The sequence below is a fragment of the Oncorhynchus tshawytscha genome, linkage group LG13, assembly GCF_018296145.1.
Source record: "Oncorhynchus tshawytscha isolate Ot180627B linkage group LG13, Otsh_v2.0, whole genome shotgun sequence".
Taxonomy (NCBI): domain Eukaryota; kingdom Metazoa; phylum Chordata; class Actinopteri; order Salmoniformes; family Salmonidae; genus Oncorhynchus; species Oncorhynchus tshawytscha.
The window spans coordinates 50,314,928-50,342,913 of NC_056441.1; the positions used below are offsets into that span (position 1 = coordinate 50,314,928).

The window sequence follows — 27,986 nt, forward strand, 5'->3', positions numbered from 1 at the left end:
GGAACTGGAGCACGCTGTCGTACATCTCGATCCAGAGCATCCTACATGTGCTCAATGGGTGACATGTCTGGTGAGTATGCAGGCCATGGAACTACTGGGACATTTTCAGCTTCCCGGGGAATTGTGTACAGATCCTTACAACATGGGGCCGTGCTGCCTTATTATGCTGAAACATGAGGTGATGGGGCCGGATGAATAGCATGACAATGGGCCTCAGGATCTCTTCACGGTATCTCTGTGCATTCAAATTACCATCGATAAAATGCAATTGCGTTTGTTGTCCTTAGCTTATGCCTGCCCATACCATAACAACACTGCCACCATGGGGCACTCTGTTCACAACGTTGACATTAGCAAACTGCTCGCCCATATGGCGCCATACACGTGGTCTGTCGTTGTGAGGCTGGTTGGACTTACTGCCAAACTCTCTAAAACAACGTTTGTAGGCGGCTTATGGTAGAGAAATGAACATTCAATTATCTGGCAACAGCTCTGGTGGACATCCCTGCCAATTCCACGCTCCATCAAAACTTGAAACATCTCTGGCATTGTGTTGTGTGACAACTGCACATTTTAGAGTGGCCTTTTATTGTCCCCAGCACAAAGTGCACCTGTGTAATGATAATGCTGTTTAATCAGCTTCTTGATATGCCACACCTGTCAGGTGGATGGACTATCTTGGCAAAAGAGATATGCTCACTAATGGGGATTTAGGGATGTAGTCCCATGTCGCTCAGTGCAAGGGTTGTGGGCTGAGCAGGTACATAAAAAAATATTAACGCACTCTCTACTGTAAATGACTGAAATGTGAATGTAAACACATTTGTTTAAAACAATTGAACAAAATATGTTTTTTGTGCATATAGAACATTTCTGGGATCTTTTATTTCAGCTCCCGGAACATGGGACCAACACTTTACAGGTTGTGTTTTAATGGTGCTAGGTTAATGAAAATGTTTTGTCTTAATTAGAGTACCACAGAGATTTACACAGCTTAATGATTAGTTGAATATTTGAATCAGCTGTGAAGTGCTAGGGCAAAAATCAAAATGTGCACCCCTTGGGGTCCCCAGGGCCAAGTTTGGGAAACACTGCTTTATGTTATCCCACATACATTGTGTACAAAACATTATGAAAACCTGCTCTTACTATTATAGATTGACTAGGTAAACCCAGGTGATGTCATTTTTAAAATCATCTTCAGGTGTAGATGAAGGGGAAGAGGCATGTCTCGTGTCTGAGCCGTTGAATTGAAACTCCACTTTGTCCCTATACCGACATTTTGCTTGTTTGATTGCCTTCCGGAGGGAATAACTACACTTTTTATACTCTGCCATATTCCCCGACATCTTTCCATGGTTGAGTGCTGTGCTTCGCGCTTTCAGTTTTGCGTGAATGCCGCCATCTATCCACGGTTTTTGGTTAGGGTAGGTTTAAATAGTCACAGTGGGTACGACATCTCCAATGCACTTCCTTATAAACTCACTCACCGAGTCCGCATATAAATCAATGTTATTCTCTGAGGCTTTCCGGAACATTTCCCAGTCCACTTGATCAAAACAATTTTGAAACGTGGATTCCAATTGGTCAGGCCAGCGTTGAATGGTTCTAGTCACAGGTACATCCGTTGTTGGGACAGCTTTATGTAGGCCCTAACAGTTTGTGTGCACAGTTTGACACCGTTACAGTGCAATTAATGTATTGTTTAGTGTTGTGTAGTGTATTTGCTGGCATGCATCCCACTTTTCTTTTGCTAAAATTGCCACTGGGTATATGAAATGGGTAAATACTTTAATCCATTCTTCGTTTCATTAATTTATCCATGGGTAAAGAGTAATTTAAGCTTTTTTAAATGATTTATAAAAACTGTTTTAAAATCAGAAAATGTATTTCATTGTTTATTTGCATACAATAGGCACATTTTTTTTAAATACACCTTGACACCGAAATTAAATGTCTTCCTGCTAATATTTAGATTTTTGGAAGGAGAGTATTTGCCTATAAATAGTGATTTCATCCTCATATCTCTATTACCATCATGAATCACAAACTGAGGAAACTCTTGGCTATTGTGGCGACCTATCGACCATTGAACCTGCAGCGACGGCGCTCCATGTGGATTCACCTCATTCTGATGACTAGCAGCCGGTATGGAGAGTACCATCATCTGGTGCAGGAGCTGCGGTTCGACGATGTGATGTTCCAGGGCTATTTCAGGCTTGATAAAGCCCAGTTTTATGACCTGCTGTCCAGGATGGGACCTCGCATTGCAAGGGAAGACACAACATTTCGGCAAGCTGAACATCTCGCCATTTGTTTAAGGTAAATATTGTCAAGCAATTCTACAATCCTCACGTTATTATCGATCAATAAATATATAATGAGTGAGACAATAGCCTAAATGAATATATCAGAACAATAACAAATAGTACAACATTTTCATAGGCTACACTAAAAAACATTCTTTATGGGATTAATGTACATGAAATGTGTATTGACTACATCTTGGAGGTTACTGATGCTACTGTTGTATTGTGGTATTTATATATTCATTTGTGATGCTATCCTTCACATGATCCTGTTGTCACATGCAGCACACGTGTGTGCACATGCATCTAAAGTATCGATCCAATGTTATCATAATTTTTTTTCAGATATTATACTTTAGTTATCCACAATGACCTGGTGATATAAAAGTATAATAAGTGATATATAAGTATATTAATTACATTATTATAATTACATCATTATTATTATTAGTCCTTCCTTCATATTCCTTCAGATACCTTGCAACTGGAGATTCCTTCAAAACAACTGCCTACTGTTACCATGTAGGGCGTGTGACCAGGGACATTTGGGACTGTCTCGTGGGAGAATTCATGCCTGTCCCAACCATGGACGACTGGAGGGCAATCGCTGCTGGCTTTGAAGAACGGTGGAACTTTCCTCATTGTCTGGAATCAGTGGATGGCAAGCATGTGGACCTGCAAGCCACAGCAAACTCCGGCTCCCTGTTCTACATCTACAAGGGGATGTTCTCCATTGTTCTTGGCGGTTGTGGATGCCAATTATCTCTTTCGGTTAGTGGATGTCGGCAGCTACGGGAGGACGAGCGACGGAGGCACTCTGGCTTTGGTCAGGTCCTCAGACATGGCACCCTGGATCTTCCTGAAGACCGCCTGATTCCTGGAGCAGAGCACCAGGGACCCCAGTGTAATGTACTGTTTTTTAAAATTCTGGTTCTATATATTTGAATTACAAATCAGCCTTTAACTAGTTAAATAGTGTTTTAGTCTACTGCAGTTACAATGTGTAACAATTGATGTCGCAGGACCAGGATTGGTAAACAATGTGAAGTGTATAATTGTAATAACTTGACCAAGAAACTGAAGTTGAAATTGTGTTTCTATTTCAGGAACAAATCTTGCTTTTCAAAGTTAGTCAGAAAAGTTATTGTTCAAAGCACTTTTTTTATATCAGTGCTGGATTATGGTGATATTGTCTATATGCCTCAGCAAGTACCTTAAACTCTGGACACAGTGTATCATGGTGCTCTAAAATGTATTTCAACCGCTAAATCACTTACCCATCACTGTGATTTGTATGCTATGGTGCAATGGAACTCTCTCTCCACCAGGAGGCTAAAGCACTGGTACACTTTTGTGTACAAAGCATTTGTATCGCTGTTCTTTACTGACCAGATCAGTCACTCAATATAGTCTTCATTCACAATCGCTGCTGTCCTTGTCTGTTCCTAAGGCTAGAACTGAAATGGGGAAAACATATTTTTCCCATAATGCCGTCATCTTGGAACATGCTTCAGAAGATTTTAAAGTTAAGGGAGTTTAGTGCCCTTGTCTGTTTTTAAGACTCTGATCGACAACACTGTTTGTGAAGACTGCAGTTGTTTCTAATCTTCAATTGTATCTTTAACTTGTGACACTTTGTCTTTTGTGTGTATTCCGTATTTTTCTGTGTTTTATGGACACGCTGCTATTTCCCTGTTTTGCCTTCTTGCAAGGTCGCCCTCACAAATAGGTTTTTAGACTCAATGGGTTTGACCTGTTTAAGTAAAGGTTAAATAAATAAAAAACTATTACTTGTTTTGCCTACGTGTACTGACACCGGCCATATTCAGTAGGTGTTGCGTTCGTAAATGCATCAGTTGTTCTGTGCTCTGGCACACTCAAAAGAGACTGCTCTGAAATCAAAGTAACTTAGATAGCTAGAGTGAATTTGCAAACGCAAGAGATATGCTAACTGTATAACAGTCAATCAAGTTCTTGTTAGCTAAACAAATGACACGTGCATCTCTAGCTGTGTGTAGCCACCGAAAATGATATGATGGGAAAAAGTCAGTCACTCACCCACTCCTCCAATGACATGACATGACATCCTCCTAGCAGCTAGCTAGCTGGCTATCTAGTTATAGAAATAATTAAGTGTCTTATTATTCTCCATAGTTGGCACTCTTGCCTATTCTTTGAAGGTGGAAGGCGCCACAGTTATACACCTGAGCCTGCTTACTGCACAACACAATCCATCAATCAGATTGATACATGAGTGTGTAGGTGTGGGTTATAGGGTGTCTAATTGTTCTACATTTTTTCAATATGGGTGATTTAAAATAGCCTGTTTTGTTTTTGTACAAACATCACACCCTTACCTAAACAGCACCCTCACCTGAGAAGTAGGAATCAAAGGGAAACTGGGAATGGAATAACTGCAGTTGACATAGCTAAGTAAATGGAAGAATACTCTTATTGCAATGTGAATGGCTCTTAAAAGAGCCTTTGGTTGTGCATAGTGTAGTCTATGGTGTTGCCAGGGAACAGCACCCTCTTCCAAAGAAGTAGGAGGTGAAGATCTCCCGCACACAGATTGCCTCTCTTGCTGCATTGTTGGACCCCATCTTTAAAACATCCTGCAGAGTAGCAGACTTTTCCTCTGGCACACGGCGGGGTGCTGCAGATCCCCTCCTGGTCCTTGTGTCTATCCTCATGAAGTTATGCAGGACACAGGTAGCCTTCACACACCTGAATTGCTCCTTCACACACCTGAATTCCTCCAGCAGGCAGTCCCAGATGGCCCTAGTCACCCAACCTTGCTGTGCCCTACACATTAACTGTAGGCAATCGTTTTGAAGGAATCTCCAGTTACAAGGTATCTGTAGGAATATGGACTTTTACATCACCAGGTCATTGTGGATTACTAAAGTATAATAAATAAAGTATAATATCCCTGATAACAAATCATGATAACATTGGATTGAAAGATGCATGGGCACACATATATGCATGTGTAGCATATAACAATAACAGGATCATATCAAGGATAGCATCACAAACGAATACATGAATACCATTTGAAGCTTGATGATGAGTTGAGCATTTGAATCAGCAGTGCAGTTCTAAGGCAAAAACAAAAATGTGCACCGCTTTGAGTCCCCAGGACTGAGAACCACTGCTCTTCATTTGGGACCTCGTCATATGTAGACAGGCTTTCATAGCTCTCTTTATCTGAGGACAGAAAACCTCACAAGAAACAAACTTCATTGTAGTCAAATTACACCACACTGAATATTATGTTGCTATTATATCCATCCTCACTTCTAGGGACAGGAACTACACAAAAGTACATGTCCTATTCAGAATAGCCTAACGTTACTTTCACTGAGAGTTGGGGCTGCTATCCTTTCACCGTCCTCCATGGCTGTTAGCTAGCTACCTACGAATGCATTTAGAGTTTTTTTTTACAGCGATAAATACATCAAGATAGCTAGCTAATATGACGTTAGGTAGATGGTGATATTTCATTCACTTAGCTAGCTATCTATACAGTATGTGAAGATGGCTAGGTAGCTAACCGACTGGCTAGCTCATTTGAGTTAGCCTGCACTGTAGCAAATGAGCTAATAATACAGTTATTTTCGAAATGTATTTACTTACTTACTTACTTGAATAGGTTCTCCCAGCCATGTGGACGATTGGAAACAGGGCAGCAGAGTTTGTTTGTCACCGGAGCGTTTTAGAGGATATTACTATTGAACTATCTACCCCTTTAGTAGCAGCCATATGTCAAAGCTTAAAACAGGTTTTTAGAAATGTTTTCAAATGTATTAGATAAAAACAATAATCCCACTCGGGACATTGCACTGGCGGCTATTGTGCTACAGTAGTTTGCTAAATATAGGTGATGGAATGAGCCGTAATTTGACGTTTGTACATGGTATTTGACGTCTGTACATGGCTACAGCCAGCACAACACTGCCGCTGGGGGGTTTCCCCAACTGGTGATGTAAGGGGATTTCCACCCAGACGTCGTATGCTTCTTAAAAACGAAAGGCCATTTGAAGCATATCGGAGAGCGATTTTTTTGATCGCTGTAGCCTACCGTTGCCACGCAATGATCGGTCTGGGGAAATAGGACAGAATTGTGTTTGTGTCTGGGTTTTTTAAACTACTCGAACAAGCTTTCCACCTCCAGGACAAACATCGTAACGTGCCATGAGAAACATGAGTGTTCAAAATGGCACTTCAAGTAAGTGACTTTTCTTTTACGTAAACTAAATCGGAGTTATGCATCTACGGTGTCTGATGTGTGTTGTCCCACGGCATTCACATTGGCATGGACAGTAGTATAATTTTCATACGTATTTTATACAGATATACAGAATAGTGTAAAGGAAACGCATTGTCATGGGTCTGTGTCAAAAAGGGGACTGATTGCAGGGGCCCAGACAAGTGAACCTACAGTTTAAACGGTACACTGCCATGCTATTCAATTGGCAGTTTGTGTTGTCATTCTGTCTTCCCAAGCGTGACTGACAGTTGAGTAGAGGGGCCAACACCCACTTCTGAGATATCACACTAGTATTGGGCACTAGTCTTAGGCTACCTGTTAAACATATACTATTACATTGTAATACATATACTTACCTGTTATACTATTAGTCATTGTCATACATGTAGTTAGTCTGGCCTGTTACACCTATAGTATAACATTGTCACAAAGTAATTATTCATGAGTTAACTCACTTTTCTTCTCCTGCTTTGTACACCAGCAATCGACTTGGGTGAGTAGGCTATTTATTATTAATGTACAGTTTGAAATACTTTAAAAATATATATATATCTAGTAGGCCTATAGTCTACATACATAGGGCCTCTTTGGCCTATGCATCATGCTCGTGGTTTAATGTAGCTGGTACTGCACACATACAGACATAGATCACACTCAGATGGCCTACACACCAGCTCCCTTTGCAGGCTTCTCATCCCACTCCCTCTACTTTTTAGACATCATTCAGGAGGTGATCTCTGCAGACCGGGAGTTTCCCTGTCATGTCCAGTCTGGTTTCTGCCTCCCTGGACCTCCTCATCCCCCCGTAGACTCTGACCTCCAGGCCCAGAACCACAGGGTCATGCCCAGGCAGACACCCTCCTCTACGCCCCCAGTACTGGTGCCAAGGGGCACGACCTCCAGGGTGAGTACCAAGCCTTTCGGGATCTAATGCAAAAATATATTCAGCCACTCTTGAAGGAAAATATGTACAATAAATTGTCGTTTTTGTTAGGCCATTGATTCATAGAGTTCAATAGGTAAAACCGAGAGGTCGACTTGTAGTGGTTAGTTAGTGATTTGATTTGTTTCTGCAGCCTCTCAGGTACTCTTTATGGTCGCATCAGTTCACACTGTTAATGTTTGGTATCTCAGTTTGTTGTAATAGCTGGGAGATAAAGTCAAGAAAACAGCTAATGGGTTGATCTGAAGTATAGTCTTATCAGGGATGTGTGCTATCGCTTTTTCCAAGGCAGACAGACACACCTCGGGGCTAAGTGAAACTCAACTACTGACAGTTTCCATGGATAAGGAATGTGCACAACGGCACATAGCGTGGTGCCTCGATTCACTGGTGCTTGAAGTCTAAGGCGTCCTTGAGCACCTTGTTGTTATGTCTTGGGTTGCTGTTCTCAAATAGTCTGGAACTCACAGTGAGACAATTGTGGTCTGTGTGTGTCTGTGTGTCAAAGTGGTGCCTTGGAATAGACTGTTAGCTGAGTTGACACACCCCCGTCTGCATGTTGTTTCCTCTCGTGGGGGAGGTGGCAGAAAAGGAGAGAAAGAGTGTCATCTGATTCCAACTTTCGTTTTTGAGTTCCCTTCCTTCCGGGGGCCAACCTTTTCAGGGTGGAAGTTCACATTCTGAGGCTTTTCTGCTTTTCTAATTGGTCGATCTGCTGTAGATTATGTCAACTTCCTGTTTCCTGAGCATGCTGCTCCTGGCTCGATTGGCTCGATCCAAGCTGCTTTTGTGTAGAGGCTTTAAGGCATGCCCATAATATCACTCTTACACACACACACACACACAAACCGCCTGTAGACGCTACTTTGAAGTGGAGCACATTGATCTCACACACACCTCTTTTTGTTCATACAGCCTTATCCACTTCTGGTGGTTTGTTTAGACAGATTTGAGTTGTAGGACGGCTTGTAATAACAAAGAGTTTAAGGCGATCCCTTAAGTCGGTCAGCTTGTTTTTCTTTGTTCCGGTTTGTTTTTGGCCAATCGCTTTTCCTGTTGCTGGTCTCTAGGGATTCTTCAAACGGGCTGTTAATTAGAAGGTATGTGGTTGAACTTGGAGAGTTAAGGGCAAAGTGTGTGTGAGAGAGATTGCTTCTGTCTGTAATGAACACAGGCCATTTTTTTACTGATATAAGTATACCACTTTGACGTATAAGAGAAACCAGGAGAAATGGGCAGACCGAGAGAGAGCAAGAGAGAGGGAGGCATGAAGGATGAAAAACTTCCGTCGCCTGAGAGGACGGAAGTATAGAGGGGTTTACCAAAAACGGAAGAGATGCTCTCTAGTTTAACGGTTGAGAGGGGGGCATGGCAACAGAATGTGTCAAATGAGGACATAGAAAGTGGTGTACCGAGAGGGAGTATGTAGATAAACGATAACAATGCAGGTTATCTTTGAAAACGCCCTCAACCGTTTTATTCTCAGTACCGTCATGATGATGTTTTGGATACAAAGTTAACTGTTTGTTGTCGGGCTGTGTTCTTTACATGAATTTTTAAACATGACCATTGTCTTTAAATTATGTCTCTCCGCAGGCACCCTGCTTCTTCCCTCAGCCCCAGCACCCCTCTAGCACCAGAGATATGGCAGCACCTCACCCCACTCGTGGGGTCTCTCATTCGGGCTCAAACCGACGAGGACGGGGATCCTCTGGTTCAGGGACTTCCAGGGGGCCAGCGGGTCCCTCTCGACAGGCCCAGACAGACACTGATCTGCTGGAGCAGATCCTGGAGAGGCCCACCCTGGCTGTGGTGGAGCAACCCAAGGAGAGAGGCATGAGGTTCCGCTATGAGTGTGAGGGCCGCTCAGCCGGGAGCATCCTAGGGGCCTCCAGTGGGGACTCCAACAAGACCCTGCCTGCTATAGAGGTACCCAATAGATCCATGTTGTATTTGGCTGTATTTTAATTAACAACAACAATTTAGCAGTTAACACCCTTACTCTTGTGATAAGTTACATCTTCGTGACCCCTCAGTCAGAACCTTGCTATAACGTCTCATTAGAATAGAACCTAGTCCTTATATTTGTTTACTGCAAATTGTGTTCCCAATGTCATCCCTAACCTGCACTGGATGTGTATGTCTGTGTGGGAAGTGGAAGGGTTAACGGAATGTACCATCTATCCCAGAATTCCCCCCTTGTTGGTTTGGCTGCCCTCAACACGTAGAGCCTTTCAAGTGTAAGGATCAGGGGCAGAGGGAGAGTGAGAGGAATTGATTGTAACTGAAATAGAAAGTACCCCACAAATCCACATCTTTGTCTGATTTAAACACTGTTGATCCCCACCCACATACTACAATTCAGACCGCATCTCTCTAAGATGAACACTATCAGACAAGTGCGAAGTTTGACACTTGACATTTGAAAGGGAGAGGCACTGAATCCGTTTTGGTTGTTCACCTTACATTTACTCAGTTTTAATCATGCTCTCACTTGTGTCGGAGGAAGAAAGACGGTTTGATTGATGCATATCTCGCTTTGAATGATGCATATAGTATCTCTCTCTTCCTCCTCTTTCTTTGTCCCTCTCCCCATTTCTTTCTCTTCTTCACACTCTTCTCCCTTTCTCCTCCCTCTTTCAGCTCCAGGGTCCCATTCAGAACATAAAAAAAGTGATGGTCACTGTTTCCCTGGTGACCAAAGACTACCCGTACCGCCCACACCCCCACTGCCTTGTGGGTAAAGACTGTGCGGATGGTACCGGAATCTGTGTCGTCTGCTTTAACCCCCACAACAACCGACGTCACAGGTACCCCTCTCTTTCTCTCCTCTATTCATCACTCTCTTTTCTTAAGTTTCTCCCTTTGTCCACCAGAGGCCCATATCCTCCTCCTTTCTCATTCCTCCTTCACCATTTTTGGGGTGCTTTGCTAGGAAAGTGCACTGGGTTAGTGTAAACATGTCTGTTTTTAATGGTTGGTAACCAACCATGTTTTGTGTGCATCTTGCAGTTTCGCTAACCTGGGCATCCAGTGTGTCAGGCGGAAGGAGCTGGATGCCTCTCTAGAGAAGAGACGGAATCAGAAGATCGACCCCTTTAAAAGTGAGTAGAGCCCTGACACGCACATTAAGCACATCGCAAGCACACGCAGAATGTATCCAATTACACACATCCAATATTATTGTACAATAAAGTTGTATTGTCATTAGCAGTAGGCTAATATCCTCTCCTCTGTCCTCCCAGCGGGCCACTCTAAAAGCATTGAGGACATGGACATGAACGTGGTGCGGCTGTGTTTCCAGTGTGAGCTGGAGTGGGTGGATGGAAAGAGGGACTTTCTGAACCCCATAGTGTCCAACCCCGTCTATGACAAGAGTAAGATCCCCTCCCAAACATCCTCCTGACACAACCACCTACACATGACTGCCTTTACATAGTCCTCTAACGTGATGCGACACAGCACTGTAAGACCACAGCTATGTAAATGTACTTCCTGAACGATCCAGCAGGTGTTCAGTGTGCGTATGTGTGCGTGTTCACAGAGGCGACCACCACATCTGAGTTGAAGATCAACCGCCTGAACATTGTTAAAGGGCCATGCACCGGCAAGACTGAGATCTACATGCTCTGCGACAAAGTCCAGAAAGGTGAGATGCAGCCAGACTCCCAAGTTGTAATATACAATGGGGAAGTAAACTCCTGTTAAAACAACTAAATGGAAGTGACACATGACGTGTGATGACATCTCTCAGGAAATACACTGTTGAAGTCAAACAGCTTGGAGAACGATACAAGCTGATTGGTTGGTGTGTGTGTGTGTGTGTGTGTGTGTGTGTGTGTGTGTGTGTGTGTGTGTGTGTGTGTGTGTGTGTGTGTGTGTGTGTGTGTGTGTGTGTGTGTGTGTGTGTGTGTGCGTGCATGGTACCTGGGCGTGTTGCCCGCTCAGACGACATAGAGATCATCTTCAAGAGGGGGTCTTGGGAGGCCAAGGCAGAGTTTGCCCAGACGGACGTCCACCGGCAGATCGCTATCGTGTTCAAGACCCCGTCCTACCGGGAACAGGACGTGGGGGAGGAAGTGGAAGTAAAAGTCTTCCTGCGCCGTCTCTCTGACCACATGGACAGTGACCCCGTCACGTTTACCTACCAGCCCAACAACACAGGTTGATACAACTTATGAATGTTATATATGATATCATAAATGCTGTGTTATAACATGTTAGGTGATTTATTTTTCTTCTTCTTTTCTGTTTTGATGCCGTGTTCAGATCCCTATGAGGTGAAGCGGAAGAGAAAGATAAAGACGGACATCAGCTTCACAGAGAGATCCTGTGTGGCAGGTGAGGATTGGCCTCGGCTCTCTCTCTCTCTTTCCAGCTTCAATTTCTGCGACCTATTTCAGGACAGAAAGTAAAAAGGAAAGTGAAAGAGAGAACAATGAAGGCTGCTTACACAGCAGCCTCACAAAAACAAATGACTGCACAGCTGAGTGTCAGTAAGGTGTTCTAACACAAGTCCTTTCTACCGCCCACAGCTCAGAATGTGGCTGCAGCAGAATCGCAGCCACTCGAGCCATTCACCTTCACCCCAGCAGATAACTGGCTGGTCCCAGAGGAGTTGCATCCTCCTACCCAGTCTGGGGCCTCCACCATGGGGGAGATCCACTACAGTGACACCCAGGAGGACAGCTTCTTGAACGAGTGCATAAGCCCAGAGGACATCAGTGTTCTCTCTCTACTTCTGGAGCCTCTGTTCCATGACCCTGCCCTCCTTGGCTTTGGCCAGGGGGTCAACTCCCTCTTTGTCCCAGGTGGCATGGACATGAACTTTAACCCCAACCAGTGTGAGTCTGGGCAGGACTTGGGCTACTATAACGACCAGCAGTTCAACCAGCTAGTCAACGAGAATCAGGCCTCTCTGATGCAGCCCTTCCCACTGTCACTCCCCGGCTCCGCCCCTCAGGGTCAGTGTGATAACGAGGGGTGTGATTTGGTCCAGGTGAAGACAGAGGGGGACCTATGAGAGCAAAACATACCCCCTTAAGACTGAATGTGGTAACCCCTGAACTTTTAAATTTTTCAAACTAGAAGTTTAGGGTGTGTAGGGACCTAACTCTGTACCCTGTGACAGTCCTCTCACCCAAACATAGTACAGTATGAGAGTTTGGACACACACTGGTAATAGCAGTAGCTGAGGCACCTTGTACCCTAATGGTGTGGTTACCCCTTTCCCCCAAAGGCCTTGCTGGACGAGGCTATAATCCAGACCCCTGTCTCTCCTTCCCACACACGACCACTACCAGACCCTAAAAGAATACATTTCAAAAAGTCTGTCCAGACCCAAGCCTTTGAGTGTAATGTGTTGCCTTCACCATGCTGCTAACGTTAGCCTAAGGCTAATAGCCGTGATCAGCACAGCACTCACAGATGACATGTAGCTTTAGCGCCTCCGGGGGGACCAGAGTGATACTGGTGGAGACGAGTTGCCCTTCCAATAGGCTAGCCATGGATGTTAAAAATGGTTCCTACCTACCCATTGTCAATACTACCTGTGGTGATTAGGGGACCATCCAGTACTCTGACCAAATACAAAATGGACACTTAAACTCAACTCTTGTCTGCCTTGTCAGTTTTCCTTGTCAGGCTCCGTCTGTGTATATATTGTGGTTGAGGCAGACTTCGACAAGGACCTGCAGGAAATCCCTGAATTGAGGATTCAACTAAAGGAAAGCATAACTAAGGGCTCGTTTCAATCCATATCGCGGATGTTCAGCGCTATAGCGTGATTGAACATGAAAGGTCATTTCCAATTGAGCCGACATATGCACCGTTTACCATGAATGCAGTCTCTGCGAATGTGCCATCATTGCCTTTAAATGTATATTGTGCTGTAGCGAGGATCTTCAGCACGACAGATTGAATCGAGCCCTAAGCATTTAACTGTCGGTGTAAGACAACCTGAAAACGACCCCTCTGTGGAGAAATTGTTAAGTAAAAGGGACCATCTATCAAAGGCTGTTTATTTTTCACTTTCCATATGTGATATATTCTTTATTGTGTAGTCAGTCATTGTCTGTTATCTGTCGTTTTTTGAACGTTGACATCAGTTTTAACCTCTGGCTCACCTGTTGACTCTGTTTATTGTAATAACCAATATTCATGTACAGTAGAAACGACCATAGTCCAATGCGCTGTCCTTCCTAGTGTCTACCTCTGTCGTGTTGCTGTAAGTCCTATTCAGTTAAACATGTTCAGTGTATGTTCAGATTCTTAACAGATCCACAGCTTCTTTGTATACTGTATGCCAGACTCCTCCCTTCACACTAGCGTTTTGATTGTTGTCATTAGTATTTCAAAAATAAAATGATTGCAAGTCGTCATCTTAAACTCTGGTCACTTCAAATGCGTTTTATTGTTGGTTGTATAGGCTATTTCATATTTAATATAATTGACATGGTAGGTTTTTACTAAATGTAAAAAGCAAACTGTCCAATATCAGAAAGGAGAGTGAAAAAGAGAGGGGACTGAATGAAAGACACAACGGCTGTGGGAGAACGAGTGTGTCCCCTCCTGGGTCCGTTGTTGTGTTCAGGCTCGGCTGCTTTTAATGCAATCCTATTTTTAGCAGCCAGCTTTTCTTGCCCGGTCAGAGTCCATCCCCCTCACATTCCTAATGCCTCACTCACATTTACTCCAAAAACAACGTGACTTCCCCTAACCTCACCCACACAACCTGCCCAGTCGTGTACATGGGACCTGACTTGACTGTTGTGACTTGACAATTATTGTAATACACAGAAATATATTATTTGAATTGTATGTATAACTGGGTGTTTTACCCAATGAAAAAGCAGAAATGCTCTTATGTTAGCTCATCAGTTTCTTGGGAAGCGCTTTGATGAGGCGCTTCACTGAGTCAACAATGACTCATTCTCCCATACAGCTTGTGTGTTGTACCGCTGAAACTTGTTCTCGTTTATTTTGAAGCATTTCTATTTGGATGTATTTATTAAACTGTCATAGTTTAATCCCCCGTGTTCAGTCTTTTGCTGAGTCAGAGGACCATTATGGGAAGTTCTAAGGCCGCTGTAAAATCCCAATCTCGGCAGCAGTTCAAGCTTTCACCCAGGTCCTGTTTATTAGGCACAAACAGTAACAATGTCTTCAAATGTTTTTACAGGAGAGAAGTTTAGGCGGTTTGCTCCTTTTTTTATGCCTACTGAACGCAACCCAGTGAAAGAGAGGCACAATTCACACCGCCCTTATCTGCTGAACGGCACAAGCCTCAATGGATCTCTCTTTACAGGTCCACGGGGAACAATATGACCACATACATTTGTTTAATAAGCTCAATAATAACACAGAAGCTGGATATCCCAGTTAAATGGTCTCTTTGCTCCTCCTGTAGATGTACAGGCCCAGTCTGAGCAGGTGTATCTCTAAATGTGCTTTTCCCTGTTGACCAACACTGGAAAAAGCGTGGCATGAAGCCACAGGGAAACCCCACACTGGGCTCACAGCCAAAAGTTTCATTCCCGCATGTACACACAGTTAGTCACACCCTGATGAGTATTACTAGAGGTAAAATCAATACACATTTCAAACTTGACTATAGTACATTTCATACTTGACTAAAGTATACACACTCACATGAATGGTTTTATTTCTTTAGGCCTACTGTACATGCTCAAGTTTATCCTGCTTTGGTCTGAATTCACTTTAAAACTAGCTCAGCAGCTTTAGGAGAATTTGCATACTTGGCCAGAAATTAACTTTGGGATTTTGTAACGTAAAATTTCTACAGATTCATGCTGAAGAGCTTTTCAAGTATTTCGGTTAGTCATAAGAAAGCATAGACATGAGGTTACCTTGTAGAGAGTAACCTGCCGCTACCCTCTCAGTGTGGTTATTCCCTGTAATATAAGGACAATGGTGGGAAGTCAGTGATATTGAAAGTTCCCATCTATAAAAATGCTGATTGAGGTAGTTGAAATGTCCTGTGTGGCCATACAACAATCCCCATATCTCCTCGTCTTACTCACACATCACTTACTGTATGTCCTGCAAATGTGTTTGAATGCAAATGAGAATGTGTGACATAACAAAGTCGACGTTTAACCTTTCACCTTTTCTGGTGTTAAAATGTAACCTGTGTGTGAGACAATTTGAATCTTTGTGACATGTTATTCAATATTTTTGTAGAATATTATAGAATTAATTTAAACTAGATTGTCCTAAATGTGGAATGATTAAATCATGTTGAAGGATGAAACTTAATTACCGTATAACAGAATTATAGGAGTGGAGTTTGCTATAAGGATGAGCCATGATTAAGCCTGGAAGTGGTACAACTTGACAGTTTCCTTTGCACTCTATTTTAGCAGACTCTCTTCTGCCTCCTATTGGTTTCAGACAGGGTTGGGGAGAAACTGATTGCATGTGAGCCATTAAATGTAATCTGATTACAAACAACTAACTGTAATCTGTCAGGTTATCAGAAAAAAGATTATAATCAGATTGCATATACTTTTTAAAAACTAGAGTACTTCATGGATGACTTCTACATTCCGATAGGATGTTTGCAAAATAAAAATACATTGACGCCTTTCTTTTTTTCTCAATGACATTCAATTCAACATTGAAAAAAGGCCCAACATTGTTCCACCTGAGCAAGTCTGAACACAAGTCAAAGACCACTATGATGGATCCTTTTTGTCTTCTTCTAATGCCTCTTAAAGGGAAAGTAATCCAAAAGTAACTGAAAGTAATCAGATTACGTTGCTGAGTTTAGGTAATCCAAAAGTGACGTAACTGATTACAATTTTGGACAGGTAACTAGTCAAACAGATTACATTTATAGGTACCTTACCCAACCTTGGTTTGGGATCACTGAATGTTGATGGCCCTACACAGTGGGATTTAGCAGCTGTAATCTATCATGGGCCACATGAACACAACCAGTCACAAAGGCTGCTCCAATTATTGCCAAATTAACAATCTGATTGTTCAAAAGACCAATTAGTGGCAAAATATCAGAATTGGGCTGGCTGTATAAATGAAGTCTATGGTGTTGTTCTGGTTTAGAGATGGCCTACATAGCTGTTTCTCTGGGGGATTCAAGGGGATTTTGGCCTGGTAGGCTGACTGGCTGATCGTTGTGTGGAAAAAATTAGCAAACAAGATGCTATCTTCTGAATTTAGCTGATCGTGTTGTCTCCCCCTGAACCACAATGGTTACAATAGGGGAAAAGTGTGAATGCAAAATGACTCAACCTTCATAATGAACAGTCCCTCTAGAACATGTATACCAAACATTAGGAACATCTTCCTAAAATAGATGTTCTTTTCCTTCAGAACAGCCTCAACTTATAGGGGAGTGGACTTTGCAAGGTGTCGAAAGCAATCCACAGTGATGCTGGCCCATTTTCACTCCAATGCTTCCCACAGTTGTGTCAAGTTGCCTGGATGTCCTTTGGGTGGTAGACCATTCACGTACACTACCGTTCAAAAGTTTGGGGTCACTTAGAAATGTCCTTGTTTTTGAAAGAAAAACACTTTTTTTTTTGTCCATTAAAATAACATTAAATTGATCAGAAATACAGTGTAGACATTGTTAATCTAGTAAATTACTATTGTAGCTGGAAACGGCAGATTTTTTATGGACTATCTACATAGGCGTACAGAGGCCCATTATCAGCAACCATCACTCCTGTGTTACAATGGCACATTGTGTTAGCTAATCCATGTTTATCATTTTAAAAGGCTAATTGATCATTAGAAAACCCTTTTACAATTATGTTAGCACAGATGAAATCTGTTGTTCTCATTAAAGTAGCAATAAAACTGGCCTTCTTTAGACTAGTTGAGAATCTGGAGCATCAGTATTTTTGGGGTTTGATTACAGGCTAAAAACAGACAAAGAACTTTCTTCTGAAACTCGCCAGTCTATTCTTGTTCTGAGAAATGAAGGCTATTCCATGCGAGAAATTGCCAAGAAACTGAAAATCTCGTACAACGCTGTGTACTACTCCCTTCACAGAACAAACTTAGCTATAAGCAGAATAGAAAGAGGAGTGGGAGGCCCCGGTGCACAACTGAGCAAGAGGACAAGTACATTAGAGTGTCTAGTTTGAGAAACAGACGCCTCACAAGTCCTCAACTGGCAGCTTCATTAAATAGTACCCGCAAAACACCAGTCTCAACATCAACAGTGAAGAGGCGACTCCGGGATGCTGGCCTTTTAGGCAGAGTTGCAAAGATGGTTGCTGATAATGGGCCTCTGTATGCCTATGTAGATATTCCATAAAAGAATCTGCCGTTTCCAGCTACAATCGTCATTTACAACATTAACAATGTTTACACTGTGTTTCTGATCAATTTGATGTTATTTTAAATGGACAAAAAAATTGCTTTTCTTTAAAAAAAAGTTGCATTTCTAAGTGACCCCAAACTTTTGAACAGTAGCGTATGCATATAATCATAAGGGAATGGAACAAAGCACTCAATTCTCACATCTCGTCAAGTTCAAAGTAGTTGAGAAGCTCTCAAGTCACATATCCATATTCAAATCTATAGTATACTACAACACTGTCATTCCATTCACTATCTCTACAATCAAATCAAATAACTAAAGACACTGAACGAAGATTCTCTGAACGATGCTCCACACATAGTATATTTCACCGTTTATTGCTTAGTTTGCATACTGTGCATTCCCATGGTATAGACTCTGCCTGTGTAATGGCATAAAGACAGTTTTTTTTTAAAGTATGGGCCTATGGGGAAAACGAGTGCTATCATACATTAGATTTACAGTAAGGGTAATTTAAGTCTTTGGCATACAACATTGTCTATCCTTATAAGGTAAGGATGAACCTGTAGACAGATAATTGTTGCGAACTCCTACTTTGTTGCTAGGTAACTCCACCCACGGGAGTCCCCCAACTAACAGGGACTCCCCGCCCTACAAGTGTCTTAACCACACACCATTTTGTAATGGAAACCGTTACAGCGGACCTGTGCAGGCACACTGAAGGAGTCGAAAGCGAAAGCCACTAAAGAAACTGTGTTTACTGAAGACCCAAGCAGCTTATTTTTCAATAATATCATTGGCTCCATATAAGGGAATTCATAGACAAGGGTGTATGTGGTCTATCTGCCATTTAAGTGAGTTAAGGGGTGTGTGGTGTAAATAAGACGAAGTCCATCTTGCCTTATGGTCCTCGTAATCTCCCAAAAAGCACAAACAGACAGAGAGTGGGACAAAACACAAATTGTTATATACAAATTGTAATGAGAAAAATGAGCTTATTTGTTTAAGACTCAATTACTGTAGGCTATTGCCTGTTGTGTTTAGATTAATGACATGGGGCCTCATTTATCAGCCGTGAGTACATTTCGTACTAAAATCTGGCATAGGTGGAGATTGTAGGATTTGCGTGCGCAACAAATGATTGGGATTTATCAAACTGTGGCATGGAACATACAGGGCCTTCAGAAAGTATTCATACCGCTTGACTTATTTCCGCATTTTGTTGCCTTACAACCTGAATTCAAAATGGAAAGACTTGAAAATTGCTGTTCACCACCGCTCCCCATCTAACTTAACAAGAGTTTGAGAAAATCTTTACCGGCCCTTCTGGACAAATCAGTTAAAATTACACTTACTTACGGCCCATGACAATCACATCAGATCCGACCCAGACGTGTGACATTACTTCGAATTCTGGATCCGGGCCCGCTCATGTGCCGGATCTGGGATCGGGTCTCAGGTATTCAGTACAGGTTTATCAGTTAAGACCTCTACTGCATATGCATGTTTTTATAGATAAATTAGAGCCATACTACACTGAACAAAAATATAAACGCAACGTGCAACCATTTCAAAGATTTTACTGACTTAGAGTTCATATAAGGAAATCAGTCAAATACATTCATTAGGCACTAATCTATTCACATGACTGGGAATACAGATATGCTACTGTTGGTCACAGATACCTTGACAAAAGGTAAGGGCATAGAGTTGATCAGGCTTTTGATTGTGGAATGTTGTCCCACTCCTCTTCAATGGCTGTGTGAAGTTGCTGGATATTGGTGGGAACTGGAACACGCTGATCCAGAACATCCCAAACATGCTCAATGGGTGAAATGTCAGGTAAGTATGCAGTCCATGGAAGAACTGGTACATTTTCAACTTCCAGGAATTGTGTACAGATCCTTGCTACATGGATCTCATGCTGAAACATGAGGTGATGGCGGCGGATAAATGGCACGACAATGGGCCTAAGGATCTCGTCACAGTATCTCTGTGCATTCAAATTGCCATGGATAAAATACAATTGTGTTCGTTGTCCGTAGCTTATGCCTGCCCATACCATAACCCCACCATGGGGCACTCTGTTCACAACGTTGACCTCAGCAAACCGCTTTCCCACACAACGCCATACATGCTGTCTGCCGGTACAGTTGAAACTGGGATTCTTCTCCAGTGTACCAGTGGCGATCGAAGGTGAGAATTTGCCCACTGAAGTTGTCTACGACGCTGAACTGCAGTCAGGTCAAGACCCTGGTGAGGACGATGAGCAACCAAATGAGATTCCCTGAGATGGTTTTTGATAGTTTGTGCAGAAATTATTCGCTTGTGCAAAGCCACAGTTTCATCAGCTGTCCGGGTGACTGGTCTCAGACGATCCCACAGGTGAAGAAGCCAGATGGGGAGCTCCAGGGCTGGAGTGCTTACGAGTGGTCTGCGGTCGTGAAGCCGGTTGGATGTACTGCCAAATTCTCTAAAATGGCTTATGGTAGAGAAATTAATATTCAATTTTTTCAATTAGCTTTCAACAGCTCTGGTGGACATTCCTGCAGTCAGCATGCCAATTGCACGGTCCCACAAAACATCTGGGGCATTGTGTTGTGTGATAAAACTGCACATTTTAGTGGCATTTTATTGCCCCCAGCACAAGGTACACCTGTGTAATGCTGTTTAATCAGCTTTTTTGGTATGCCTCACTTGTCAGGTGGATGGATTATTTTGGCAAAGGAGAAATACTCACTAAAAAGGGATATAAACAAATTTGAGCACAAAATTTGAGAAATAAGCTTTTTGTTCGTATGGAAAATTTCAGGGATCTTTTATTTCAGCTCATGAAACATGGGACCAACACTTTACATGTTGCATTCCTATTTTTGTTCAGTGTATATTTGTGCTCTTGTGAATGAGGATTACAACTCCGCCTGGAACACGCAAGTGGTTAAATATAAAAACATTACTAGGTGCCAAATAAAGTAACAAGGTTGATGATTTGGAACCTAAGGGGTGTGACAAATTACACCATCAGATGAAGCTTATTCCTCTCCACGTTACTTCATAATCAAGGACATGCACACATTTCCGTAAAAAGATGGTTCCGCCCACTCACTCTAACAAGAACATTGATTGGTTAAGAAAAAATACGTTGAAGTGGTGATTGGTTTATCGGGCTTGCCAGTCATTATGTACATCCGGTCTGGTTCGTTGAAGGATGCAAACCATATGGGCCGCGGAGCGCGCAGCACCTGACTTTTGATTGATCTTTTCATCTCCTTTTAGTCATTTAGAAAGCAGTCAAGTGCTTTGCTCAAGGGTCGGGGATTCGAACCCACGGCCTTTCAGTAACTGGCCGAAAGCTGTAATGTGACAGCTAGGCTACCTTTCATCAATACCAAACTGTATTAGAAAGCATGACTATGTTGAAATAAAACCTTCCAACGAAACAACAAGTATCAACAATTGTAGCCATTTAATTTCAAGAGCTCTACAAGGAATGGATTTTTGTTGTTGCTCGACCCGCTCACTTTTCCACCACAAAATTGCCGAAAAGACTAGAACCAGCTCACCTGCTTTTACACTATGATTTGACTAATAGATGTTCAATGTTTCTTTTGAAATAAACATTTAAAAAGGAATAGTTTCATCATATTAAAAAGTGAGTTCAGTTAACGCAACAGGGTTGACCTTAAAATGAGGGAGAGACGTAAATGAATAACTAAATAATTATCTTCAGAAATTAATTTGCCAAAGCAACAAAATATCTAGGGCTTTACAATGACGGAGGAACGGAGGGATTGACGGAGGGACACTAGCAAGCTTTTATTCAGATGTATTGACTTCTCCATGCGGTCTATATTAAAAGGGCACTTCATTTAATAACAGGCTTTTAAAATTCAATATTGGTGCACAATTTCCACTTAAAATATCAAAGGGATGCAAAAAGGCACTCTTTTCGTGGAACTACCTATTCGTTGTGTAGCAGGAATAAACCAGTCATGGCTGAAAAGGAGAGACACGTCCTGCAACATGACAATAATTTAGGCCTATAAAAATTTTTTTAAAGCAAAAGAAACATATTAGGATTCCTGCTGCCATCTGATCTCCTGATGTATCCGTTTTACAATTAGACCTACATGTTTTTAATAGCCTACCATTATGACAATACACATGAATCAAACACCTCCACTTCCTCCAAAAATAACAATATTTGCTTGCAATACAATTGGTCAACCACTAGAAAATGTGAATCTTCTGCATATGGTATGAACTGTACCTGCGATACGCACACTTCCCCATTAAGTTCAACATTTATCAATACGGGAAAACTGCCACAAGCACGGTTTAGAGTATTTTTCCGTGCGCAAGCACCTTTGATAAAAGAGGCTCCTGGCTGTCTTCTATCATTCTTAAATTCTGATACTGAAAAACACTTCCATCTAGAGGATAAACTGGAGTATGACAGTCTAGATTAGGCATCAAATTGTCAATAAAAACAAATCAAGAAATGTGAACATTTTATTCCTCAGACAAATGAGATATCACTGATCAAGGAAAGTCTCACTATCAAACAGAGGAATGGGGAATATTTACATCGTAACAACCCAGATGGAGATATGTCCAAATTTGCTGCTGAAAAATAGAACCTGAATAAATAAGTGTCTTTCAATGGGACGAAGTGTCACTGTCAACATTAAGTGACCTTAGTGCTCCTCAGAAAATGACCCTTACTTCTTCTCCACCAGCTGTGGTTCAGAGAGTTTCTGGATGGCCAGCTCCTTCACCAGGTTCTCCACACAGCTCTTGAACAGAGGCTCCGGCTCCTGGGACACAAAACAATAGAGTATAGTGAGAGAGAGTATGGGACAGAGTAGATACAATCTAAAAATGTGTCGATATCGACCGTGTATGTTTACCCTGGCAGGGTGATTACTGAGTGACACCTGTTCTTATTGACTGAAACGATGCAGTTACCTTGTGCTCCAGTTGTCTCTGTTTCTCCACAGCCTCATCCACACTCAGGCCAACCCACTCAGCCTCCTCTGCAGGGATCTCAAACTGCTGCTGGGGGCAAGGGAAGAGGGGCAAGGACAGAATGAGAGGGAGAGATAATGTAATGAGTTCTTTTAACTATCTACAAACTGACTTTATGAACTCCTGCATCATCTCCTATAGCAACTTGATGAATGGTCAAAACAAAAAAAAAGTATGTTGATACTTCAAACTGTCATGGTCCAAAACATAACGAACCCACTTTGTACTTGGTGTAGATGTTCTCCCTCTTGGCAGGGTCCTCTGGGTAGAGCTGGGTGTCTTTAAAGGCCAGCCTCAGGAGCATGGCCCGCCTCAGGTCCATTCCTAGCTTGGAGTTCAGGTCCTCCTTTGGTGTCTGGAAGAGAATCAAATCAAGTCACTGGATGATGAAACCCATGTCATCTTCTCAAAACACAGCACATTGGGGAATTTACATATATTCACACACAATAGCTAAAGATGACAACATGCAGCCTCCTCTCTCTCACCCTCAGGATGTAGTAGTCAAAGCCATAGGCAGCATCAATGAGGTCTAGTGCGCGAGCCGTTACGGTGATGGTGAATTTGTGGTTGAGGATCTCACTGTACAACTCTCTGGTGAACAGCTGTGGCTTCCAGACTCTTTCCAGCCTGGTGGAGAGCTGAAGAAAGAGACATTGTTATGATACATGCTCAGATATAGAATAAAGTGTGTATGTGAATACAGGGAACAAAACAAATGTTAATTAATGCCCTGCATAGTACTCACTTTGTCATTGTTGGCATATCTGAAGCCTGATATCCATCCCTCACCTCCCCATAGGCCATCCTGGGACTCTGGGGGGTAGTAGATGGGGATGGGGACGTCTTGTACCCGCTCCTTGTGCCCTGTTTTGGGGTTGGCCCTGTACTTGATTCCCAGGGCCTTCCAGTGGACCGGGGTGGGCTGCGTGGTCTCCTCCAGAGAGCGGAGGTAGTGTTTGGGGAGGCGGGCATAGATCCCCTGCTTCAGTTTCATGGCTTCCCAGATTTTGGGGGGGTACTTGTGGAGAGGCATGGTCACTGAGCTGGTGTTGACACACGCCTAGTTAGGGAAACATAAAAATATCATAGGGCAAAGATTAGTCTTATTTACAGGTCCTTTCTTATTTCGTTAAAGGAATATCGTTGCATTTAAATGTGCTTGTGTTAAACTCGTTGTTAGACAACATCAAGGTAAGGTCGGTGTAGCTAGCTAATTTAGCTATCTATGTTGCTGCTGGATTGTCCGGCAGTCAACGGCGAACAATACCACAAGTTGCTAGCTAGATAGCTAGCTAGATAGGACAGCAATGAAGCCATTTATAATAGAATTCCAAAATTGTTGCCAAATACTAGTTTCTACTCAGCTCAAATAGCAATTTACCTTTGAATTGGATAAGCGACAAATTACACCATCAGATGAAGCTTATTCCTCTCCACGTTACTTCATAATCAAGGACATGCACACATTTCCGTAAAAAGATGGTTCCGCCCACTCACTCTAACAAGAACATTGATTGGTTAAGAAAAAATACGTTGAAGTGGTGATTGGTTTATCAGGCTTGCCAGTCATTATGTACATCCGGTCTGGTTCGTTGAAGGATGCAAACCATATGGGCCGCGGCGCGCGCAGCACCTGACTTTTGATTGACGGGGCATCTTTTCATCTCCTTTTAGTCATTTAGCAGAAGCATTCAAGTGCTTTGCTCAAGGGTCGGGGATTCGAACCCACGGCCTTTCAGTAACTGGCCGAAAGCTGTAATGTGACAGCTAGGCTACCTTTCATCAATACCAAACTGTATTAGAAAGCATGACTATGTTGAAATAAAACCTTCCAACGAAACAACAAGTATCAACAATTGTAGCCATTTAATTTCAAGAGCTCTACAAGGAATGGATTTTTGTTGTTGCGTAGAATTCTCTATTAGCGAACTGAGATGAATATTATAAAGTGGGGGGGGTCAAAGACAAGACAATTTCGCGGTCAGAAATCACGCCCGAAAGGTGGAATTGAACCACTCTGCCGCTAAGCAGCTACAGGTTTGAAGCCTGCACCTCGGACCACCGAGGCTCATCCGGGAACCTAAGAGGGAGTTTCCAGTGATAATTTATACCTGACAGTCTACATAAGTGTTTTAGTCTCGGTTTCCAAATTTTGTGTCGAAAGCAACCATACTATTTAGTATAGGGAATGTAAGGATTTGCTCAATTGAAAATAACAAGCGTTTTGCTGACTCTATAATGAAAGAAATACAAATATTAAACGAAGTTTGTTGTTAAAGGAGGGTTTTTCGAAATAATGCAAAATAGCTCAGATTTTATTGGCTGGTTGATAACAAAAGGGGTGGAGTTTCTATAGTCCGAATCCAGGGTCACCGTCAAATAATGTCTGATCCCTGGCTCTGACCCAACTCCCCAAGGGTGTCTCATGTGTAAAATAGGACCAATGTAAGCAAAACTACCATTCCAGTGTTTTACTTGCTATATTGTATTTACTTTGCCACCATGGCCTTTTTTGCCTTCCTTCTCACCTCATTTGCTCACATTGTATATAGACTTGTTTATACTGTATTATTGACTGTATGTTTGTTTTACTCCATGTGTAACTCTGTGTCGTTGTATCTGTCGAACTGCTTTGCTTTATCTTGGCCAGGTCGCAATTGTAAATGAGAACTTGTTCTCAACTTGCCTACCTGGTTAAATAAAGGTAAAATAAAATAAATAAATAAATAAACCCACCCAATTATCTTACTTTATTATCTCTGTAGTGAGGTATCTTATGGAAAAAATACTGTAAATGTAGGCCTATTACTGTATATGGTTGGCAGGACACTGAAGGTAGAATTGCCCATCATAAAGAGACATTTTGACAAAATGCACAAGTGGTTGCAGCAGTCTAGGGCACTGCATCTCAGTGTTAGAGGTGTCACTACAGTCCCTGGTTTGAATCCAGGCTGTATCACATCCGGCTGTGATTGGGAGTTCCATAAGGCGCCGCACAATTGGCCAAGTGTCGTCCATGTTTGGCCGGGGTAGGCCGTCATTGTAAATAAGAATTTGTCCTTAACTTTTGTTCTTAACTGACTTATAAAATAAAAAATAAAAATACATTAGGCTATGTTAATCAGTGTCTCTAACGTAGGAAGAACATGACATTGGTTTTCTCATTTGTGGGTTCATTCATTTCAGACATGTTTTGTGCGCAAAGGAAGCAGAATGTCTTTGGTTAAAATTATTTTATTCCATCGCCTTTGGTGAAGATAGGCACACAACCTTATAAAAGCAATCCATATGATATTTCAGGATCATGCATGTATATTTGTATATACTAAACAGGGGTTCCCAAACTGTTTTGGCCCCAACAATGTGAAAGAAATGATGTAGCCTAATTAACAACCAATTGTTACTCTTTTATTTGGGGCTATGGCAGTCAATTGAAAAACATTTTAACATTATTTCTGATTGTCGTCTCATCTCACCATCACAGACTTTTTAATGTGGGGCTATGATAGTCAATTGCAATTTAGTCTGACATACTATCTCTTATCTCACCACCACCAATGAGATGAGTATTTCGCGTTGGAGCACCTTATGCCGCGTTTAAACCTACTGGGAACTCGGAACTGGGAATTAAGAAACATTGTTGTTATCGCTTTAGGACTATTTTCACAAGTATGTGGTACAATTTCACAACTCTTAGTACAAAACTCAAAAAAGAGCATAAAAAAACAAAAAACTTTAAGCATATTTACGATTGAATAAGTACACCAACACAAAATCACAGGGTGACTTTTTTCACCAAACCTAATCAGTGTTTCATCTAGAAATAACTTTCATACAAATTATATTCCGTTCACAATACAATGCTGACAATACTTTTCACATGATTCTCTTCTCATGTTTAAATACATTTGATCATCACTGCACTTGATGGTTAAAGAGATGGGTTGGGCTAAAGCTTAAGAGGGTGTGAACAATGCTGAATGGGTGTAGACAAAGAATAGCTCTCAAGTAGGTACCAAAACATACAAAGGCCATTTTCTCAAAAGTGAGGTTACAAGTTTATCAATTTTCAAAGTACAATTACTTTCCAATTGTTCCTCAAATGCAGTGTATGATTCACAATTTTGTAGTTCTGTGTCTCTGCTTTAATCCAATGTAAAAAAACACAATTTCAAATTTTCCTACATAAAAATGAATCAAGGTGGTCGGTCACAGTTGTTTTTTTTCTCACTTACAGTACTCAGCTAGCAAATGCAGCTAGTTAGTTTAGCCTACTCAAACACCTTGCTCAAACAGAAGGATGCTATGTTAGCTAGCCTGCTGACTTTCCAACACAACACTGGAACTCTTCCAACTCAAGGTAAGCTTTTGGTTTGATAAATGTATTGCCACCGGGGCCTGCCAGTGTAAGTGCTAAACTGCATACTGACTGTACACTGTAACGTTACTGCATGATTGTAGCGGGTTACCTAACACGTTAGTTCTATTAGCTATGTTGACTATGATGTTACTTTAGCAAATATGGTGACAACGATGTAGGCTGTGTATAGTGGTTATGATATGGTTTGGCTTGGAAAGTTTTTTTTGCCTGATCACATATAGCTGATGTGTTGTACATTGAAGTCCACAAGCAAAAGGAAAAGGTACGAAGAGGAGAGCGTGAACTGTGTTTACACGTGATCAGGGGTGTATTCATTCGGCTGATTCTTTTGAAATACATTTCATGAAGGGAAGCAAACCAAACGGTGTTAAACATACCTGAATTTGTCCATTAGAAACTCTCGTTTGCAACTGTTGGACTAATGATTACACCCTATGTTAGTATTATCCATGGATGAGGCATGCGACATCAATACAGACCAATGTCAAGCTTGGATTCGCCATGCCAAAAGGCTTTTCCCACGGTGCATGAAGAATGAGGACATTCACTGTGATGTGGATGATCATTTATGGCTAAATGCTCAAGACAGGCTTGATGCAAATGAATGTGTGCTTGTTTTATTTTCATTCATTTAATTTGTTTAATTTAATTTCTTACAGATAGTACACCTATGTTGGTATTATATATATATATATATATATATATATATATATATATATATATATTTTTTTTTTGCA

The 27,986-nt window shown here is 41.9% G+C and overlaps 3 protein-coding genes, 2 long non-coding RNA genes and 1 other non-coding gene across 8 annotated transcripts; 2 read left to right on the forward strand and 4 right to left on the reverse strand.

Moving 5' to 3' along the window:
- Nucleotides 1-1,584: 1,584 nt before the first annotated feature.
- LOC121839081 lies at nt 1,585-3,293 on the forward strand. The gene is made up of 2 exons (XM_042295863.1): nt 1,585-2,322; nt 2,783-3,293. The coding sequence occupies exons 1-2, from the start codon at nt 2,039-2,041 to the stop codon at nt 3,252-3,254; spliced, it is 756 nt and encodes a 251-aa protein (XP_042151797.1). The 5' UTR covers nt 1,585-2,038; the 3' UTR covers nt 3,255-3,293.
- Nucleotides 3,294-3,392: 99 nt separating this feature from the next.
- Nucleotides 3,393-5,671, reverse strand: LOC121839082. Its single transcript, XR_006078648.1, has 2 exons — nt 5,363-5,671; nt 3,393-5,167 (listed from the first exon to the last, which is right to left on the reverse strand). It is a non-coding gene; the product is annotated as an uncharacterized LOC121839082 (long non-coding RNA).
- A 577-nt stretch (nt 5,672-6,248) lies between these two features.
- On the forward strand, nt 6,249-13,912 carry relb (v-rel avian reticuloendotheliosis viral oncogene homolog B). 2 transcript variants are annotated; one of them, XM_024412439.2, is made up of 11 exons: nt 6,249-6,540; nt 7,064-7,075; nt 7,299-7,486; nt 9,122-9,454; nt 10,169-10,335; nt 10,538-10,629; nt 10,771-10,902; nt 11,070-11,174; nt 11,474-11,689; nt 11,795-11,866; nt 12,061-13,912. In XM_024412439.2, the coding sequence occupies exons 1-11, from the start codon at nt 6,507-6,509 to the stop codon at nt 12,546-12,548; spliced, it is 1,839 nt and encodes a 612-aa protein (XP_024268207.1). In that variant the 5' UTR covers nt 6,249-6,506; the 3' UTR covers nt 12,549-13,912. The 2 variants fall into 2 exon arrangements, with proteins under 2 accessions (XP_024268207.1, XP_024268208.1); XM_024412440.2 differs by lacking the exons at nt 6,249-6,540; nt 7,064-7,075; nt 7,299-7,486 and adding an exon at nt 8,331-8,625.
- Nucleotides 13,913-20,638: 6,726 nt separating this feature from the next.
- Nucleotides 20,639-24,919, reverse strand: LOC121839084. Its single transcript, XR_006078650.1, has 2 exons — nt 24,502-24,919; nt 20,639-21,079 (listed from the first exon to the last, which is right to left on the reverse strand). It is a non-coding gene; the product is annotated as an uncharacterized LOC121839084 (long non-coding RNA).
- Nucleotides 22,337-24,407, reverse strand: mrpl28 (mitochondrial ribosomal protein L28). Of its 2 annotated transcripts, none has more exons than XM_024412442.2 (6): nt 24,250-24,407; nt 23,614-23,928; nt 23,354-23,506; nt 23,086-23,220; nt 22,806-22,892; nt 22,337-22,654 (listed from the first exon to the last, which is right to left on the reverse strand). In XM_024412442.2, exons 2-6 carry the CDS (start codon nt 23,899-23,901, stop codon nt 22,559-22,561), a joined length of 759 nt encoding a protein of 252 aa, XP_024268210.1. In that variant the 5' UTR covers nt 23,902-23,928; nt 24,250-24,407; the 3' UTR covers nt 22,337-22,558. The 2 variants fall into 2 exon arrangements, with proteins under 2 accessions (XP_024268210.1, XP_024268209.1); XM_024412441.2 differs by having other exon boundaries at nt 22,806-22,895.
- Nucleotides 24,860-24,946, reverse strand: trnastop-uca. Its single transcript has one exon. It is a non-coding gene; the product is annotated as a tRNA-Sec (tRNA).
- Between the last annotated feature and the right edge of the window lie 3,040 nt (nt 24,947-27,986).